We start from the raw sequence: 20,696 nt of genomic DNA on the forward strand, positions 1-20,696 counted from the left end.
CGCCATACAGACGTTGATTTCCGGCGAGGAAATGCCTATAAATAATCAAACCTCCTGGAACATGTCATTTTACTTTTGTTTTTTAAAGTTTAGTTTCACACCAACAAGCATGCGTGCATGCTCAGAAATGTAACACTGTGCACACACTGTGAGTGCTCAGAAATGTATCGTCATGGAAAAAGAGCAGCACAGACTGCTCTCCAAACTGGCGCAGATGGAAGTCGCGCTCATGCCCAAGCTTCGTGGAGAAAGCGCAAAGTCGCTGAAGTGTAGCAGCCATGGCAGACGAAAAACCCAAGGTGAGCAATGAAACGTATTTTATTCGCAATATTTACAGTGAAGTTGTATTCTCGTTATGTTGGCCTGTATGCTATTCTGAAAAGGTTTGCGGTTTAGAGCAGCTAATTTACTTAACCGGTTGATTTAGTTGGAAATATTTCTGAATCGGTCTGGACCGCTTGCCTAGGCTAACTGCTAGCGTGTAGTTAGCTAGCGAATAATATCAGGAACAGTGTGGCTTTTGTGATTTATTCATGTTTTGTCAGTCAAAATCAGTTTAATTTTCTAATTTAAATGTAATTCATGTTCATGTGTTTTCTTGTCATGATGCGCGGATGCAACCTAGATGGCTAGCTAGCTAACGTCGAGGGCCCGTACCCGAATAACAGTATGGCAGCTAGCTACATACAGTTGTTAGCATGCTAACATGATCAATTAGCTTTTTGTAATTGTTATGAATCGGGATTATTCCGTGCAGACCATTGCACTTCACAATTTCTATCCAAATATCATAATCCGTGATTTGAAACTTAGTTTTAATGTGAGGGATTGTTTAGAGAATAGAGAATGTACCAAATATCCACTCCCTTCTCTAATCATGGAATCTGTTTTATTTGTTTTTAGGAAGGAGTAAAGACGGAGAACAATGACCACATCAACTTAAAGGTGGCAGGACAAGACGGCTCAGTGGTGCAGTTCAAGATCAAAAGGCACACACCTCTCAGCAAACTCATGAAAGCATATTGCGAAAGACAGGTAAGGCAACATCATTGACTAACAAACATGCATGTGTAGGACATGGGGATGTGTGAAACTTACTCCTCAGCCTGAAGTATCCCCACTTGCGATAGGGAGTAGCTAGCTTTCCATGTGGCGCCGTCTGATAATACGCTTCAGGAGGGAGGTCACGTGTGCTAACAAGGCAGAGCTCCCGAGTTCGCGCAAGGTATGAGCCGAATCGGGAGGAAGTGGTACTCGCTACGTGACATCCTGTATACATGCACTCAGACTGAGGGTTTTATTGCCATGCACAAGTTCCCTTGATTGAAGAATTGCGTATTTTCAGTTCAAATTTTTGTGTCTTGTGATGCCTTTCCACAGGGCCTGACGATTAGGCAAATCCGGTTCCGGTTTGATGGTCAACCCATCAACGAGACCGACACACCAGCACAAGTAAGTTGGTCGATAAGGTTGGTTATTGTTGGATCAAATCCTTGGTTCCTCTTATATGTTTGAGTTTACTGTTCATTGGCAAATGGATTTATCCTGTGCCGGGGTCTGCCTCCAGGACCACATAGGGCCCCTGGAGGCAGAGGTTCAATCCCTTACTTCCTCTCCTATAATCCTCTCATCTGGCTCTCCATTTAACATTCTGATCTGAACCTGTCAATAAAACTTCAAAATACCCCCCCCCAAAAAAAAAATATATATATATTTGAAAAACGTGTTTTATCCTGCCCACGAAGAATGTTTACACGGGTAGAAAAAAAAAACTGATGCTATAACTGATCTTGACTGACTTTTGTTTTGTCAGTTGGAAATGGAAGATGAAGACACAATCGATGTGTTCCAGCAGCAAACGGGAGGTTTTCTTCACTAGGGGCCTATGTTCCCCACCAACACCCCTACCTCCCCTGTCAGCTCGCCTCTACGTTCCCTAATAATGTATTTTCTGAAACTCTGCTTCTAACTCCTATCCCTAGGCACTTAATGCCAATCTGAAAAGATTGGATAGGTTTGACCAATATGTTAATATGACCTGCTGTGTTATAGCCATACTTCCAATCCTTTCAGGTCTACAGGAGTTGGGTCAATTTGGGATTCAGCATACCTAGTTCTACACGTGTCAATACCATTCATTCTGATATTCACATAACATACGGTTGTATATTATTGAGTTTATTCTGTACATAAACATCTGAGTGAGGGTACCCATTGTCAGATCCTGTTTCATGTGCTGAACTAATCCAGCAATCAAAACCTACAATTCTGGACAATGTCTTTTGGAAGGTGTGTAAGTTCTTTACATCTAATTCACCCATTTTGACAATTGCTGGTCAGACTTCTGTTTTCAGAGATGGATTCTTTCTTTTTAATAATTGTAGAAGTTGTTTGCGATGCAACTTGTATTGATGTTCTCCAATAAGCCTGCATTTAAATTGACTCACATCTGTTATTGTTAAATAAATTGATTCTTTTTTAAATGTCTCTGTCATATATATACAGTGCCTTTGGAAAGTTAAGACCCCTTAACTTTATCCATATTTTGTTAGCCCCCCCCCCCCCCCCCAAGCTACACACAATACCCCATAATGATGACGCAAAAATAGTTTGACATTTTTGCAAGTTTGTATAAAAACACTACATTTACATAAGTATTCAGATCCTTTACTTTGTTGAAGCACCTTTAACAGCAATTACAGCCTCGAGTCTTCTTGGGTATGACGCTACAAGCTTGGCACACCTGCATTTGGGGAGTTTCTCCCATTCTCTGCAGATCCTCTCAAGCTCTGTCTGGTTGGATAGGGAGCATTGCTGCACAGCTATGTTCAGGTCTCTCCAGAGATGTTTGATTGGGTTCAAGTCCGGGTTCTGGCTCGTCCCCTCAAGGACATTGATACTTGTCCCGAAGCCACTCCTGCTTGGTCTTGGCTGTGTGCTTAAGGTCGTTTTCCTGTTGGAAGATGAAACTTCGTCCCAGTCTGCGGTCCTGAACAGGTTCTCTCTGCACCTTTCTCCATTCATCTTTGCCTCGATCCTGACTAGTCTCACAGTCCCGGCCGCTGAAAAACATCACCACAACATGATGCTGCCACCACCACGCTTCACCGTAGGGATGGTGCTAGATTTCCTCCAGACATGACGCATTGCATTTGGGCCAAAGAGGTCAATCTTGGTTTCATCCGACCAGAGAATAATTTCTCATGGTCATTCTTCAGGTGCCTTTTGAACAAACTCCAAGCGGGCTGTCATGTGCCTTTTTACTGAGGAGTGGCTTCCATCTGGCATTCTACCATAACTGCCTGATTGGTGGAGTGCTGCAGAGATGGTTGTCCTAGAACATTCTCTTATCTCCACAGAGGTACTCTGGAGCTCTAACTGAGTTGCCATCAAATTCTTGGTCACCTCCCTGACCAAGGCCCTTCTTCCCCAATTGCTCAGTTTGGACAGGCAACCAGCTCTAGGAAGAGTCTTGGTGGTTCCAAACTTCTTCCATTGAAGAATGATGTAGGCCACTGTGTTCTTGGGGACCTTCAATGCTGCAAAAATATTTTGGTACCCTTCCCCAGATCTGTACCTCGACACAATCCAGTCTTTGAGCTTTACGGACAATTCCTTTGACCTCATGGCTTGGTTTTTGCTCTGACATGCACTGTCAACTGTGGGACCTCAGACAGGTGAGTGCCTTTCCAAATCAATTGAATTTACCCCCAGTTGGACTCCAATCAAGTTCTAGAAACAGCTCAAGGTTGATCAATGGAAACAGGATGCACCTGAGCTCAATTTTGAGTCTCATAGTAAGGGTCTGAATACTTATGTAAAAGAGATATTTGTTTTTTATTTTTAATAAATGTGCAAAAATCCAAGTTCCGACATAATGATGATTATCAACCATCTGTTTACACAGGGAGCCCAATTCTGATATATATTTTTGCTAATTGGTATTTTGACCAATCAGATCAGTTCTGAAAAAGATCTGATATGATTGGTCAAAATACCAATTAGTGGAGTATAGATCAGAATTGGGCTGCCTGTGTAAATGCATTCTAGGTGACCTTCTGTCTGAATCATATAGTCAGATTTTTCATTATTGTTCTCTGTTGTATCAACTGACTGATTCTGTATGGGGGGTAAAAACAGAAGTATTTGTCAGGAAGATATTTATCTCAAAATGTTTGATTGTACAGAAAGGAGGGTTATAAAATCTCTAAATTCAGACATCATATGGATTATTTTTTGTTTGTTGCTAAGGACGGTTTGCTTTTCCTTGAGCGCGCAGGTCGTACACCGATTCTCCAATCAAATGCATGATTTATGAGTCAGGAACCAATCAGAAGAACGAATCGTCCTTTTGTGGGTGGCAATTCAACCATGGAAACGCCCTCTTCACGTTTTTTTTTTTTAGATCCGATTGATCATTTTGCTTGTACCGGGTGGAGTAAAACGAGTCTGAGGTGGTGAAATATTGGTCTAGAATCGTCTTGTTATTTGCAATAGCTTATTAACTCCTACCAGCCTCTCACAAAATGACGACGACAACTATATATTCAGGCATGGAAGCCGGAGCAAAAAGCAGCTCCAGGTAAGCATCATGACATGTCAAGAGCCTTGCATTTTCAGCCAAATGTCAAATGATGCAGCCCTCCTCCAGACAGCTAAGTTAGCTAGCTAACCGTTAACTAGCTAGTTGTCAAACAATAGACACTATTTTCTTAACCTGTTCGTATTAATGACTTTTTAAATTATTTGTGCGAAGATGTATTTCACGTTAAATGCGTCTGTGGCCACAGCCACCGTTGACATTTGCCTCTTTGTATGTGGAACAGGCTAACTAACGTTAGCTTGCTAGCATTTAGCTAGTGAATGTAGCTAGCTAACGACGTGCTCGTAGGTGTGTAAAAGCAAGCTAATGCTAATGGTTCTAACTGATTGCCTTCAAAGGAATCAACATTTGCTTCTTCTTTTATTCAATGCAGGGTGCATGACACTAGAGCCAGACTGCTAGCATGAAACTTGTCGTTGGCTATCAAATCAATAACAGTTAATTTTATGGTTGGGTGGGGCCCCCTGTGGAAGGTGCTTTTTCTATCCGACTAACGTTAGTAGTATCCACTTTGCCAATCACGACCATGCAGCCCTCTTCCATAACCAGATTTGCTCAAATTAAATATTCACTAACCAGCTATTCGGCTAGCTAGTTACTGACTTGCAAAACCAACTATGCTAATCAGACTTAAATTATTTTACATCTGGTTGGTTTAGCCGGGTTGATTAAGGTTGATATCAGGCCGAAGCAGCTGCCCCACATACAGAGACAACTGTCTACAATGACATCTGGATATTTTATGACCCGCTGGTTGTAGTGTGCCTCTGGGGCAAGTGGGATGGGGGAACCTAAAATGTCTGTTATCGTGAAAATCGATCAAGTGAGCTTTCACCTGGTTTACATTTATGCAAGCACAAGGCATGTAAATCAAAAAAATATATTTTTAATTGTTAATCTTAGCAGAAGGTATTTTAAAATCATTATCTCAATGCAGAGAAGCTGCCATTTCAAAGATTCTTTCATGCTTTAAAAATCCTCACATTTGGTCTTCATGGTTTTGTCACACCCATTTTTCATCCTCTTCTAAGTCCTCGGCTTAAAGGTGGGTTTACTCACTGCAGGAAGAGATAGTGGCGCCAGCAGGAGCCCATCTCTAACATGAATTCAAAGCATTTTGTGTGTCAGCATAGATTAGCTCTAGTCAATGTGTCAGCTAACCAGACCACCATAATGACAGTAGTCAGGAAGGCTCTAATGTAGTGTTGCGCACCAGACACAGACTTCCTCCCAAAATAGCCTGGGGATGATGCCCTTTGTCCTGTGCAAAATTTCAGACAGGTGTGTATTTATTGTTTCTTTTTTTTCTTCAGTAGGAACTCTTAGAGTGTACAAATCCTAGTTTAAGGCTATACCAATTAGAAGTATACAAGTTAGGCTAGTTATTTTATTTTCCTCAATACTTTTCTCATTGCTTTGTCTCTTAGGGTCCTGCGCCCCCCTGGAGGAGCCTCCAACATCTCTTTTGGCAACGATGAGGAAAAGCCCCCCAATCGCAAAAACAAGATGGCCTCCAACATCTTCGCTGAACCAGATGACCCACACGCTCATCGGAGGAACAACCCACCTGGTAACCCATCACCCTACCTCAGCCTCTTGTATAATACTTATACTGTGCCTCTAGCTATATGTAGCCTATGTAATTTATCAAAACTTCTCAGTGCGGGTCCTTAGTCTTTAAATCTTTTTAAATTCATTTATCTCAGATTCTTAAATTCAAATGTCTTAAATGCAACTGAGATGACTACAGTGTTTCCATTATAGTGCTGCTGCTTAATTGTTGCAGTTATTACTATTTTAACATCAAATAATACTGGAGGCGCACTTTTTCTAAAGCTATCCAACCATGTGTGCACGTCATGTCCGAGTCGGGCCGTTGCCAGAGAACAAGATTTCCTATACATTTTTTGTTATTTTATTAGGATCCCCATTAGCTGTTGCAAAATCGGCAGCTACTTATCCTGGGTCCACATGAAATATGACATAATACAGAACATTAATAGACAAGAACAGCTCATGGACAGAACTTCATCAATATTTTTTAAAAGGCACTTGTAGTGTACATATCAATACATACACACTATCTAGGTAAAATATGGAAGAGGTGCCGTGAGGTGTTGCTTTATCAGTTTTTTTTTAAACCAGGTTTGCTTTAAACCAGGTTTGCTGTACATTTGAGCAATATGAGATGGAACAGAGTTCCATGAAATAAAATTGCTCTATGTAATACTGTGACTTTTCTTGCATTTGTTCTGGTTTTGGGGACTGTGAAAATACCCCGGGTGGCATGTTTAGTGGGGTAAGTGTGTCAGAGCTGACTATGCAAACAATTTGGGCTTTTCAACACAATGCTTCTTATAAGAATTATACCTTTGACTACAATGAAGAGCAAGACGTGCCGCTTAACTAGGTCTTTCCTTGCATCACTCGACGACAATAATCAAGATGAGACAACTAGAGCCTGCAGGACTTGCTTTTTGGAGTGCGGTGTCAAAAAAGCAGAGCATCTCTTTATTACGGCCAGCCCTCTCCCCATCTTTATAACCATTTGAATCTATATGTTTTGACCATGACCGTTTACAATGAAAGGTAACGCAAAGTAATTTAATCTTAACTTGTTCAACAGCCACACCATTCATTACCAGATTCAGCTGAGGTCTTGAACTTAGGGAATTATTTGTACCAAATACAATGCTCTTAGTTTTAGATGTTCAGGACCAGTTTATTACTGGCTACCCATTCCAAAACTGTCACAACTCTGTTAAGGGTTTCAGTACTTCGTTAGCTGTGGCTGCTGACACTTATGATTCAACCATATAGATATACATGGACAAACATGCTTTGTTTTAATGCCAGTGGCAGGTCATTGGTCAAAATAGGAAATAGTAGAGGGCCTAAAGAGCTGCCCTGCGGTACACCGTACTTTACTTGTTTGACATTTAGAGAAGCTATTAAAGAAAACCCTGTTTCTATTAAATGGCTCTGAATCCTGAGTATGGCAGAGATCGAAAAACCATAATATTTACGCCACCATTAAAAAGTTTGCGGTCACTTAGAAATGTTTTTGTTTGAAAGAATTAAAAAAACTACTTATTTTCCATTTTAAAATAACATAAAATTGATCAGAAATACTGTAGACATTGTTAAATGTTGTAAATGTATTTGTCATAGTGATTAATGAGTAATATTAAAACAGAGTCATATGCCCCATCAACATAAGAATACTATACAGAAAACCTGAAAATTGCTGAAAATCAAATCGATGATGAGAGAATCATGTATGTCAACGTGTCAAATATGTAAGTTGAAAACATTGTATGTTAAAATAACTGTTTGTGTGTCTGTGTAACCAGTTGCACTGCCCTTTATTGTTAAAATGACACAATAATTATTTATAGTTGAATAAACATAAAGAGCAAGCAAGAAAGGCGTTTCACTGTACTAGTGCACGTGACGATAAAAACTTGTACCATGAGACAAGTTGAGCAAATACATCATTTTAAGTTGACTGATTTTTTTTGTGTACGTTTTCTGAAGTTGGAGCTCGGTTTTGGCCAACTAAAAATGTTACATTCAGGTTACACTTCAAGTAAACTTAAAAAGGCTGCAGTTCCACTTCCTTAATAATGAAATAATGAATTAGTTGAAACTATTATTTTTTTTACAGTGTATCTGGCAATGCCTTGTGTGACCTCGTAAAGTGTTCTCACACAGTGCTATACATGCAAGCATGTTGAATGAAAGTTTTGATTGATTGAGATGTGTATGAAGTGGTATTCATTGGGGATAGGGGTGCGTTTGGTCTGAAAGCTTTGCTCAGACACTTGTGAGGCCATGGGCTTACCGGGGCCTAAGTCCCTAGGCCCAGGCTCGAGGGGGGCCCAAGAGGATGCAAAAAAAAGATCATAAATCATTTTTTTTATCCAACCACAGCTGTCAATGTTGAAAACACACCAGAGAGCATAATTTAACCACAGAGGATAAGTCGTTTATTTAAAAAAATAAAACTGTCAAAACTGTTCGCTGCTCTGGCCCCCAATGGTGGAACAAACTCCCAGGTCACGACGCCAGGACAGCGGAGTCAATCACCACCTTCCGGAGACACCTGAAACCCCACCTCTTCAAGGAATACCTAGGATAGGATAAACCAATCCTTCTCACCCCCCTTAAATGATTTAGATGCACTATTGTAAAGTGGCTGTTCCACTGATGTCAGAAGGTGAATTCACCAATTTGTAAGTCGCTCTGGATAAGAGCGTCTGCTAAATGACTTAATGTAATGTAAATGTAAATGAATATTGTAGCTGGAAACGTTTTTTTTTTTTGAAGAATGGAATATCTACATAGGCGTACAGAGGCACATTATCAGCAACCATCACTCCTGTGATCCAATGGCATGTTAGCTGATCCAAGTTTTTATAATTTTAAAAGGCTAATTGATCATTAGAAAACCCTTTTGCAATTATTTTAGCACAGCTGTAAACTGTTCTGATTTTAAAGAAGCAATAAAACTGTCCGCCTTTAGACGAGTTGAGTATCTGGAGCATCAGTATTTGTGAGTTTGATTACAGGCTCATAATGTCCAGAAACAAAGACCTTTCTTCTGAAACTCGTCAGTCTATTCTTGTCCTGAGAAATGAAGGCTATTCCATGTTAGAAATTGTCAAGCGGTGACCCCAGCATCCCTGTTGACATTGAGACTGGTGTTTTGCGGGTACTATTTAATGAGGCTGCCAGTTGAGGACTTGTGAGACGTCTTTCTCAAACAAGATGCTCTAATGTACCTGTCCTCTTGCTCAGTTGTGCACCGGGGTCTTCCACTCCTCTTTCTATCCTGGTTAGAGCCAGTTAGCTCTGTTCTGTGAAGGGAGTAGTACACAGCGTTGTATGAGATCTTCCGTTTCTTGGCATTTTCTCACATGGAATCGCTTTCATTTCTCAGAACAAGAATAGACTGTTGAGTGTCAAAGTCCTTCTTTCAACCAATTATCAGTCATTTGTGTCAGTGCAGTACATGTTGAGTGCCCTTCTTTATAAGCATGCTGAAAGTCCTTTACAATTTGATAGATAACCCTAGTTAGAGCTGGGCAGGTAAACCAACACCGACATTGCCCTTTTCTTACTGAAGTAATTTTGCATTCTTGGAGATTAGGCTACACAACATTTCTGCGGATGATATATAATTTTTTTTGTTGGGGGGGGTGCGGGGTTCTAAAACCAATATTGGATAAACAGTGATGCTCATTAACCTTCATCCTGCAATGAAAGTACACAACATGACCAAAAGTATGTGGACACCTGCTCGTCGAACTGCTTTTTCCGAAGTCATTGGCATTAATGTGGAGTTGGTTTCCCCCTCCCTTTTTTTGCTGGGAAGGCTTTCTACATGCTGGAACATTGCTTCGGGGACTTGCTTCCATTCAGCCACAAGCATTCCTGAGGTCGGTCACTGAAGTTGGCCGATTAGGCCTGGCTCACAGTCGGCATTCCAATTCATCCTAAAGGTGTTTGATGGGGTTGAGGTCAGGGCTCTGTGCAGGCCAGTGAAGTTTTTCCACACGGATCTCGTTCTGTATGGGACTTGCTTTGTGCATGGATGCATCGTCATGCTGAAACAGGGAAAGACCTTACGCAACTGTGGCCACAAAGTTGGAACCACAGAATCTTCTAGAATGTCATTGCATGCTGTAGCATTAAGATTTCCCTTCACTGGAACTAAGGAGCCTAGCCCGAACCATGAAAAACAGCCTCAGACCATTATTCCTCCTCCACCAAACTTTACAGTTGGCACTATGCATTCGGGCAAGTTGCATTTTCCTGGCATCTGCCAAACCCAGATTCGTCTGTCGGACTGCCAGATGGTGAAGCTTGATTTATCACTCCAGAGAACGCGTTTCCACTGCTCCAGAGTCTGATGGCGGAGAGCTTTACACCCCTCCAGCAGAAGCTTGGTATTGCGCATGGTGATCTTTGGCTTGTGTGCGGCTGCTTGGCCATGGGAAGCCATTTCATGAAGCCCCGATGAACAGTCTTGTGCTGACGCTGCTTTCAGAGGCAGTTTGGAACTCCCTAGTGAAGCAACCGAGGACAGGAGATTTGTATGCTGAGCCGCTATTGCTCCTAGATGTTTCCACTTCACAATAACAACACTTACAGTTGACCAGGGCAGAAGTTTGATGAACTGACTTGTTGGAAATGTGCCACGTGAGTCACTGAGCTGTTCTGTAAGGCCGTTCTCCTGCCAATATTTTTCTGTGGTGGTGGCATGGATGTCATGGGGACAATAACATTATTAATAAAAAATGTATATATTATACATTTTATTTGTTTAGCTCACATAATACAATTTAAAAGTGTGCATTAAGTTGTCTAATAATAAATGTGGCAAAAAGGAATGTAGACATTAATTAATGCATAAAATTAGCACTGGCCAATAGTCTGGGAGAGGAAAAAATACCAGTCCATGTAAATGCATTTGACTTGTCATGCTTATCAGTCTATAGGTTCATTTGCATAATTGAGTGAATTCAATTGGCGTGTGTTTTCGTTATGTGTCTATCACACGCACAAAGTGTCATGACGTTGCCCTCTTTGGCTACAGCAAGCCCCCTCTCCCTGCCTCCTTCAACTAGGCTGCTGTGGTCAGAGAGAGGTCGTAAATTCATGAGAAGACCCTGCCACATGGCCACACAGTATAAGAGGCAGAGTAAATTTTCATAGAGAACAACGGAATTTCACAGAACTTGAGGTACGAACAAATTTCATGTTCCGGAGAAAGTATAAAAGATCGGTGAAGAACTGGTCCGTTTGTTACAACTTGAGGAAACTCATGGGAGACGGTGTGGCCACATTACCATAATGCTGTTATATTATAGCCTCAGATATGAGGTTTACATCTAATTGTTGTATAAGATGAATGAGTGAGCATAATACTGTTTGTAAAATTGTGTAATATGATTTTGGACTGTTTAATGAAGGAAAATACAATTCTTTTTTTATTTGAACTCAATCAGAGGACCGCCCCTGAGCCCAGTTAGGGTCAGGCATCCTGGGACAGCCCCTTCTCTGCAATTCCGAATAAAACCCAACATTGAGAAAATATCACCAGACCATGTTTTTCTCCATTAGGAGAGGACGAAGGTTGTAGACCATTGCTGAATCTTTTAACCATACCACGTGGTTACACTCTTAGACTATCGATACCGACAGAATAAGAACAAGTGTTTGATATAAATTACTAGTCTGCAGCTAGGAATACAGTATCATTGAACGCGAAGAACGGCAACCGCCGAAACATCCATTCTATAACAAATGAATGTCACACTGAACTATCCCCTCTAACCAAGACAGATAGGACAAAACTCCAACAGAAACAAACTTTTCACCAGCGATCAAGACGACACACTGAGTGTAAATATATACACTGCTCAAAAAAATAAAGGGAACACTTAAACAATGTAACTCCAAGTCAATCACACTTCTGTGAAATCAAACTGTCCACTTTGGAAGCAACACTGATTGACAATAAATTTCACATGCTGTTGTGCAAATGGAATAGACAACAGGTGGAAATTATAGGCAATTGGCAAGACACCCCCAATAAAGGAGTGGTTCTTCAGGTGGTGACCACATACCACTTCTCAGTTCCTATGCTTCCTGGCTGATGTTTTGGTCACTTTTGAATGCTGGCGGTGCTTTCACTCTAGTGGTAGCATGAGACGGAGTCTACAACCCACACAAGTGGCTCAGGTAGTGCAGCTCATCCAGGATGGCACATCAATGCGAGCTGTGGCAAGAAGGTTTGCTGTGTCTGTCAGCGTAGTGTCCAGAGCATGGAGGCGCTACCAGGAGACAGCCACTAATGTGCATGTGTCTGCTCAAACGGTCAGAAACAGACTCCATGGGGGTGGTATGAGGGCCCGACGTCCACAGGTGGGGGTTGTGCTTACAGCCCAACAACGTGCAGGACGTTTGGCATTTGCCAGAGAACACCAAGATTGGCAAATTCGCCACTGGCACCCTGTGCTCTTCACAGATGAAAGCAGGTTCACACTGAGCATGTGACAGACGTAACAGTCTGGAGACGCCGTGGAGAAAGTTGTGCTGCCTGCAACATCCTCCAGCATGACCGATTTGGCGGTGGGTCAGTCATGGTGTGGGGTGGCATTTCTTTGTGCTCGCCAGAGGTAGTCTGACTGCCATTAGGTACCGAGATGAGATCCTCAGACCCCTTGTGAGACCATATGCTGGTGCGGTTGGCCCTGGGTTCCTCCTAATGCAAGACAATGCTCGACCTCATGTGGCTGGAGTGTGTCAGCAGTTCCTGCAAGAGGAAGGCATTGATGCTATGGGCTGGCCCGCCCGTTCCCCAGACCTGAATCCAATTGAGCACATCTGGGACATCATGTCTCGCCCCATCCACCAACGCCACGTTGCACCACAGACTGTCCAGGAGTTGGCGGATGCTTTAGTCCAGGTCTGGGAGGAGAGCCCTCAGGAGACCATCCGCCACCTCATCAGGAGCATGCCCAGGCATTGTATGTAGGTCATACAGGCACGTGGAGGCCACACACAATACTGAACCTCATTTTGACTTGTTTTAATGACATTTATGTCAAAGTTGGATCAGCCTGTAGTGTGGTTTTCCACTTTCATTTTGAGTGTGACTCCAAATCCAGACCGCCATGGGTTGATACATTAGATTTCCATTGATAATTTTTGTGATTTTGTCAGCACATTCAACTATGTAAAGAAGAAAAGAAAAAAGTCTTTAATAAGAATATTTAATTCATTCAGATCTAGGATGTGTTATTTTAGTGTTTATTTTTTTGAGCAGTGTATAAAGGCAACCGAAGGCCATGTTTCATCAGTGTCACACACCACTTTGCAATGAGCTGAAGGCAGTATGCATTTTGACAACATAGTTGTTGCACACCTGAACAGTTTTACTACGCGCCTTGCCTTGCTCCAAAGTATCTGTGGAGACAATTATTTTGTTAGCTTTCTTTCATTGTCTTCTGGCCAAAGGCACAATCCTAGTCATATTACCAACCAATGCTTGATGCATATTAGATCTACCCTTTTTCAAAAATTTGAACAGATATTTTCATCTCACATGAAACTGCTAGTTTTTGACAACTGTGTTTCCAGCTAATTGCAGAATGGAACCAACTTTCGCGATTGCTTTTTAATGGTTTTTTTCTGTAACCTAGGCCTACTGATTGCCTGACTTTCTGTCTGGATGACCAAACTGGCTCCACTCGTGCATGTTGATTGTCTATCCCTTCCAAATGCGTTCATGACACCCAGGTTAAAATGCCGAAAACCAAGTATATTTATTTTGGGGTTGAAGGTTGAAATGCATATTAAACATTTAGCTAGCTGTTGCTCGGGGATGCAAACTAGTCACTTGTTTGTTTGCCGAAAGGTATCCTTTTTGGTCCCTCACTAGTTTGCATCCCTGAACTTGCTTGCTGATTTGTCCTGGGAGATTAACATGGGTTGTTATTTTACCTGAAATGCATAGGTTTTGATTAAAAACGTTTTTTTTTTTGTATTTATAGAATTTTGATGGTGGTTGGCAACCAACTTTAAGGTGCATTACCATCACCGACTGGAGTGTGGACCTCCATCTTTCAATGACCCATGTGGGTAAATGCTCGTAATAACCAATGAGTAGATGGGAGAGGCGGGACATGCAGCGCGTCAAATGGCTAAAATAAAACCAAGTTCTTCTATTTTAGCACCTGGCTATGCAGGAGTCTGACGCGCTTGAGGAGTTTGGATGAAATTATTGAATAACATGTACATTTTATTTTGCAACGCTGACAGATTAAACGTGTGCTGTCTGGTCAGCATGTTAGCCACCTGTTGCACCCTCTACAACCACTGACTATTATTTGTCCCTGCTGGTCATCTATGAATGTTTGAACATCTTGCCCATGTACTGTTATAATCTCCACCTGGCACAGTCAGAAGAGGACTGGCCTACCCCTCAGAGCCTCCTTCCTCTAGGTTTCATCCTCAGTTCCTGCCTTCTTGGGAGGTTTTCCTAGCCACTGTGCTTCTGCATTGCTTGCTGTTTGGGATTTTAGGCTGGGTTTCTGTACAGCACTTTGACATCTGCTGATGTAAAAGAGGCTTTATAAATACATTTGATGGATATGACTGACTTGATCATTGCCCTTGCTAGTTTGATTTGTTTTAACATTCCCAGTATTAGTTACATTGTCTATCAGTTTATTTTTTGGGGGGAAAAAATATATATATTGAGTCACTGAAACAAGCAAGGTACCAGGCCAGCTGGTATTTACAACCTGATGGCAATTATTTGGACTACCAAGAAATGTATTGGTGAATTATATTAACCATGCATTCAACTGCATCCATCTATTGTCAACAATGCCTAACTTTGTCATGTATTTTTTGGGGGTAAAATATAACCTATTTTTAAAACCTCCGTTTGGTTTTGTAGCATGACCTGGGTATTTTTTTATTTTTTTTTAAACGTAAATTATGGTTGTCTGGTCACATTTGTAAATTAGTTAACTCTGTCAGTTCCACTTTAAGAGCCAGCCCTAAATATACAACTTTTTGCCAACGGGCTCATTTCTGGAGTGGAATATCAGCAGGTGTGCGCAGACCTCACAATTGATATTACATTTCATTCCAAGTGGCATTTTAAGAAGGTCTTAAATTCAACTTCATCGAACCTGGAGATAATCTATGTGGATGCAAGTTGCAACTTCTTCCACAAGAGGGCAGATTGTGTTCATGTATGATGCTCTGATTCATGTTCGCTTCACAGAGCTTATAAGAAAAGCTGTCACCGTGTGTAGGAAATGGCCAATTTTAACTCCTCCAATCCATAGTCATTACATTAGCTCTTCCACTATTGATCTTCCTTCCAACACTGAATCCCAGCAGGGCTGAGTCTGAGCCATTCTGGAATATTCATGAGGATCTCTGCGTTGCCTGCAGTGGATGCTCCCGTGTCAGGTCACAATCAACAGCCTGGTCAACGCTATGCGACTGATGTCGTGCTGCATGAGACAAATGGTGGTCGCAACAGATACTGACTGGTTTTCTGATCCATGCCCTTAACTTTATTTTTATTTTTTAAACAAAGATATCTGTGACCAACACTCGTATCTGCATTCCCAGTCATGTGAAATCCGTAGATTAGAGCCTAATGAATTTATTTCAATTGATGGATTTTCTTAACTCCGACTCAGTAAAATCTCTTGCCGTTTGATATTTTTGTTCAGTATATGATAAATCCAACTGACTTGTCTGATTAGCAGCTGTTGAGTAGGGGAGTTTGGCATGCTGTCTGAAAGGTCAGGTGGGGAGACAGTGGTTTTTGGCTTGTCCCCAGGCTGGTTGTTGAATTGGAGTGTTTCCAATTCAACTCTCTCTTCCTCCAAACGTTCCTTTCTATGTTATAACTTGCAACCCCTTGTGATTTAGCAATTAAAAACAATTCATGAAATGGCAGAGCTAAGCAGTTTTAGTTTCATTCTACTTCATTTAGGTGTTTGGCTGCTTATAACTCTATCAAGTATCTGAAATGTTATCACTTCTAGCATGAGATGTTCTTAAATTAGAATGTAAGCCCTCGATCACTTGGTGATTTAGCCAGGCAATTCCCAGGGATTGAGACTCAAACCGTGTCAATTCTGTGTATCTACAGGTGGGAAGCCCACCGGAGTGCTGTGTGGAGAGCCATCAGCCCCACTGAGGAGATGTGCTGCCCAATCTTCCTCCAACAACCACGAGGATTCCAACGCCGGGGTGAGATTGTGTGTTAAAGTTAAACAATGGGCATTCCTTGTTGAGGATTTTCTTCCACTTTCATGTATTTGGCCTACTCCTTTCTGTTGTTTTCTAATCACTTACCTTTTGTCCCTTCATCTCCTCTTAGACTGGAGACAATGACGTGGGAAGTGCTGGTAAGGACTATTTTAAGGATTCTTGCTAACTTCCACTGTTAAACAAGTTGTCCAGATTAAGACTACATATTCTTGTCTGTAAACTTCTAAGAAGGTTAATTTTATTCACAATGCTAGTTAAATTATAGGGAAAAATGTGATTTTTAGTATGGTATGTAGTGTTGAAATGTTGAACATTTGTAGTTTTTGTCTATCCATTTGGTTTTTATTACCAGATGTTTTTAAATGCTTGAGTGGCAGGCATGTTATCCTGTCTCCTTACCCATGTTTAGATAATGCTGTGGAGGTTGAGGTCATTCCTGTCCCAGAGCAGAGGAATGAGGCCTCCAAGCCCGCCGCTGGGATGACATCAGGCCGCAGGAACCCCCCAGGGGGAAAGTCCAGCCTCATCCTCGGTTGAGGTCCCTCTCCTTCTCTATCTCTCTATCTCAGAACTCTGCTGTCCTTTTCTCTTTTTTAAAAGAAGAATCTCCACCTGTTCATCTGTGAGTCCAGGAATTTCGTCCCTTCCTCTCCTCCCTCCCTGAGTCCATTGTTTTGATACCCCCTCTTTTTTAATTTTTGTATGTTTTTTTTTGACAGAAGCACTTTATGTACCTGATCCAAGCCCCTGGCATATGTAGTGCTGTAGTCACAGGCCCTCTGGCCAAAGGGCATGAGGTTTAAGTTGTCCCTCACTCCATCCGGTGTCAATGGCAAAGTTCTGATGCGCGATCGATAAGGTTTAAACAAAAAATAATAAAATGGATTTATATGAAGTTGTTGCTTTTGCACCGTGTTCATTGTCTGGTAAAAACTGCATGCACGCCTGGTTTGTTCCAAGTCCGACTCAACCAAAACATTTTGGTGAAGCCTTTTGTTTAAAAAAAAAAAAATCTATTAAAAAAAGGAACTAAAAGTTTTACTGTGAACGTTTCATTTTAATTGAAGGTTATGCTGGACTTTTGAGTCATTAATTAATTGTTGGGGTACATGATCTAGTGTTGCATGAAGTTTGGGACTTGAACATTTCTATGGAAACTAAAATCCACACGGGATCCAAACAGTTTACTCAAACCCCGGTGTCATTATTTCTGAAGACTAAATTCAGTGAATATGTCCAGAAAATGGGCTTTCTAATGTCATGAAATGGAGAACAAGATTACATTTTATTGTATCTGATTTCTATTTATTTATTTATTTTGGAAGGGAAACTTTCTCAACAGCTAAAGTATGCCTGTTTGTGTGTGGTACTCCATCTGATAGAATGACAAGTGACCTTATGACAGCTCTGCCTAGTTCTCATTTTACTTTATTTTTTTTAAATTCTCAATGTTGGACAATTTGGTACGTTAAACAAATTGCTCAGTTCTTGTTCAAACTTCTGTCATGGTCTCTCTTACAGGTCTGATGCCTATTATACTGTCTGCCTTGTACAGGGGGAACCTGTGGTTCTATGTATTTACACATATATGCATGCATGCATATATAACACACAGGTCAATTTTGTTCAAATGTAATTTGAATGAAATTGCACACATGGCTTTAGTGAATTCATGTTGAAGTGCTGTTCTGCAGATGTTGAACGGTCAGCTGGGCTACATGACCGTTAATTGTTCATCCAAATTCATGCAGGTTTGTTTATCACTGTAAAAGTCGCAATGAATATTGGCGCAAATTAAATGTCACTCTTGACCATACATGGCTGTCTTTTATTTCTGAAGGCAATGGCGCAGTTGGCTGTGTCATTATTTACTGACCTAAATACATTTTTGAACTGGGTAGGTCGAGCCCTGAATACTGATTGGCTGACAGCAAACATATTTTTACTGCTCTAATTACATTTGTAACCAGTTTATACAGTAACAGCCATAAGGCACTTCGGGGTTTGTGGTACAGTGCCTTCGGAAAGTACTCAGACATTTTGATTTTTCCCGAAATTGTTTGTTACAGCCTTATTCTCAAAGGGGTAAATAAAAAAAAATCCTGTTCAATCTACACACAACATCCAATAATGACACAGTGAAAATAGGTTTTATACATTTCTGCAAATGTATTAAAAATACAGAAGTACTTTTCTATTTACATATTCAGAGACTTGAAATGTAGCTCAGGTGCAGCCTGTTTCCATAGAAACATCAAGGATGAGCAATCATTTGATTGGAGTCCACCTGAGGTAAAGTCAAAAGATTGGACATGAGTTGGAAAGGCACACACCGGTCTACATAAGATCCCACAGTTGACAGTTTTTGCTCTGACATGCACTAAGGCATTAGGTCGACGGAATTGTCTGTAGAGCTCCGAGACAGGATTGTGTCGAGGCACAGATCTGGGGAAGGGTACCAAATTCCTGCAGCATAATGTCCCAAAGAACACAGTGGTCTCCAATATTCTTAAATGGAAGTTTGGAACCACCAAGACTCTTCCGAGAGCTGGCCGACTGTCCAAACAGCAATCGGGGGAGAAGGGCCTTGGGAGGGGAGGGGACTAAGAACCCGATGGTCACTCTGACAGCGCTCAAGAGTTCCTCTGTGGAGATGGTTGTCCTTCTGGAAGGTTTTCCCATCTCTGCGGCCTTTATGGTAGAGTGGGCAGTAAAAGACATGACAGCCTACTTGGTGTTTGCCAAAAGGCACCTAAAGACTCTGACCATGAGAAACAAGATTCTCTGTTCTGATGAAGCCAAGATTCAACTCTTTGGCCTGAATGCCAAGCTTCACACCATGAGAAACAAGATTCTCTGTTCTGATGAAGCCAAGATTCAACTCTTTGGCCTGAATGCCAAGCTTCACACCATGAGAAACAAGATTCTCTGTTCTGATGAAGCCAAGATTCAACTCTTTGGCCTTAATGCCAAGCTTCACGTCTGGAGGAAACCTGGCACCATCCCCTACGGTGAAGCATGGTGGTGGCAGGATGCTGTGGGGGGTGTTTTTCAGAGGCAGAAACTGGGAGACTAGTCAGGATTGAGGCAAAGATGAATGGAGCAAAGTACAGAGAGAACCTGTTCAGGACCTCAGACTGGGGCTAAGGTTTACCTTCCAACAGGACAACGACCCTAAGCACACAGCCAAAATAATGCAGGGGTGGCTTCGGGACAAGTCTCAATGTCCTTGAGTGGCCCAGCCAGAGCCAGGACTTGAACCCTATCGAACATCTCTGGACAGAGCTGAAAATAGCTGTGCAGCAACACTCCCCATCCAGCCTGACAGAGCTTGAGAGGATCTGCAGAGAAGAATGGGAGAAACTCCCCAAATACAGGTGTGCCAAGCTTGTAGCATCATACCCAAGAAGACTCGAGGCTGTAATCGCTGCCAAATATGCTTCAACAAAGTACTGAGTAAAGGGTCTGAATACTTATGTAAATGTGATATTTGGTTATTTTTTTATAGGTTAAAAAAGACGTCAACTGTTTTTTTTTCATTATGGGGTATAATTGTGTGTACATTGATGTACAAATCTGTCATTCTGCCCCTGAACAAGGCAGTTAACCCACTGTTCCTAGGTTGTAATTGTAAATAAGAATTTGTTCTTAACTGACTTACCTAGTTAAATAAAGGTAAAATGAAAAAAATGATTGCTTATTACGTTGACTTTGATACTACTGATACTATTGACTGCAAAATGACAAGTGAAAGTGGTGGCATTTCATTGCAACATTCGTTTTCAGTCAGGGTCGGACTGCTTCAAATGTTTTGAATAGCCTACCACCCGTTTGTTCCCTACCGTCCTCCTCTTCCTCCCTCTCCGACTCCATTGTTTTGATACCCATTTCAGTTGAATACACTCAGTTGTACAACTGACTAGGCATCTCCCTTTCCTTTCCCCTTTTTCTCTCCGCTTTTTGTTGTTGTTGACAGAAGCACTTTGTGTCTGATCAAGCCCCTGGTATCTAGTGCTGTAGTCATAGTCCTGCTGGACAATGAGCTTGTGTAGGCTGGGGAACCTAAAATGTCTTCTGGTGACAGTCGATTAAGTGAGTCTGCAACCTGTGTTACATTTATGCAAACACAGTGGGTAAAAAAATTATCATTTTGATTCTTAATCTTGGAGGGTAATCTCTAAGAGCAGAGAAGCTTCCAGTTCAAAGATTATTTTGTGCTATAAAAATCCTCATGCTTGGTCTCCATGGTAACCATCAGATTTTTCCTTTAAAGGTGGTT

At 41.5% G+C, this 20,696-nt stretch overlaps 2 protein-coding genes across 2 annotated transcripts; both read left to right on the plus strand.

Annotated features, from left to right (window-relative positions):
• Nucleotides 1-71: 71 nt before the first annotated feature.
• Nucleotides 72-2,483, plus strand: LOC135537491 (small ubiquitin-related modifier 2-like). The gene is made up of 4 exons (XM_064963640.1): nt 72-299; nt 904-1,035; nt 1,381-1,452; nt 1,814-2,483. Exons 1-4 carry the CDS (start codon nt 279-281, stop codon nt 1,877-1,879), a joined length of 291 nt encoding a protein of 96 aa, XP_064819712.1. The 5' UTR covers nt 72-278; the 3' UTR covers nt 1,880-2,483.
• Nucleotides 2,484-4,404: 1,921 nt separating this feature from the next.
• Nucleotides 4,405-20,091, plus strand: LOC135537501 (jupiter microtubule associated homolog 1-like). Its single transcript, XM_064963645.1, has 5 exons — nt 4,405-4,582; nt 6,031-6,173; nt 16,296-16,396; nt 16,527-16,554; nt 16,827-20,091. Exons 1-5 carry the CDS (start codon nt 4,527-4,529, stop codon nt 16,952-16,954), a joined length of 456 nt encoding a protein of 151 aa, XP_064819717.1. The 5' UTR covers nt 4,405-4,526; the 3' UTR covers nt 16,955-20,091.
• The last annotated feature ends 605 nt before the right edge of the window (nt 20,092-20,696 follow it).

This window comes from Oncorhynchus masou, chromosome 5 (assembly GCF_036934945.1).
Source record: "Oncorhynchus masou masou isolate Uvic2021 chromosome 5, UVic_Omas_1.1, whole genome shotgun sequence".
NCBI lineage: Eukaryota > Metazoa > Chordata > Actinopteri > Salmoniformes > Salmonidae > Oncorhynchus > Oncorhynchus masou.

Excerpts from the sequence above, each read along its gene's own strand:
- LOC135537491 (XM_064963640.1), top strand. The coding sequence starts at position 279 with ATGGCAGACGAAAAACCCAAG. Across the intron at positions 300-903 it reads TGGCAGACGAAAAACCCAAG|GAAGGAGTAAAGACGGAGAA; the intron begins GTGAGCAATGAA and ends ATTTGTTTTTAG. Across the intron at positions 1,036-1,380 it reads AAGCATATTGCGAAAGACAG|GGCCTGACGATTAGGCAAAT; the intron begins GTAAGGCAACAT and ends GCCTTTCCACAG.
- LOC135537501 (XM_064963645.1), top strand. The coding sequence starts at position 4,527 with ATGACGACGACAACTATATATTCAGGCATGGAAGCCGGAGCAAAAAGC. Across the intron at positions 4,583-6,030 it reads GGAGCAAAAAGCAGCTCCAG|GGTCCTGCGCCCCCCTGGAG; the intron begins GTAAGCATCATG and ends TTTGTCTCTTAG. Across the intron at positions 6,174-16,295 it reads TCGGAGGAACAACCCACCTG|GTGGGAAGCCCACCGGAGTG; the intron begins GTAACCCATCAC and ends GTGTATCTACAG.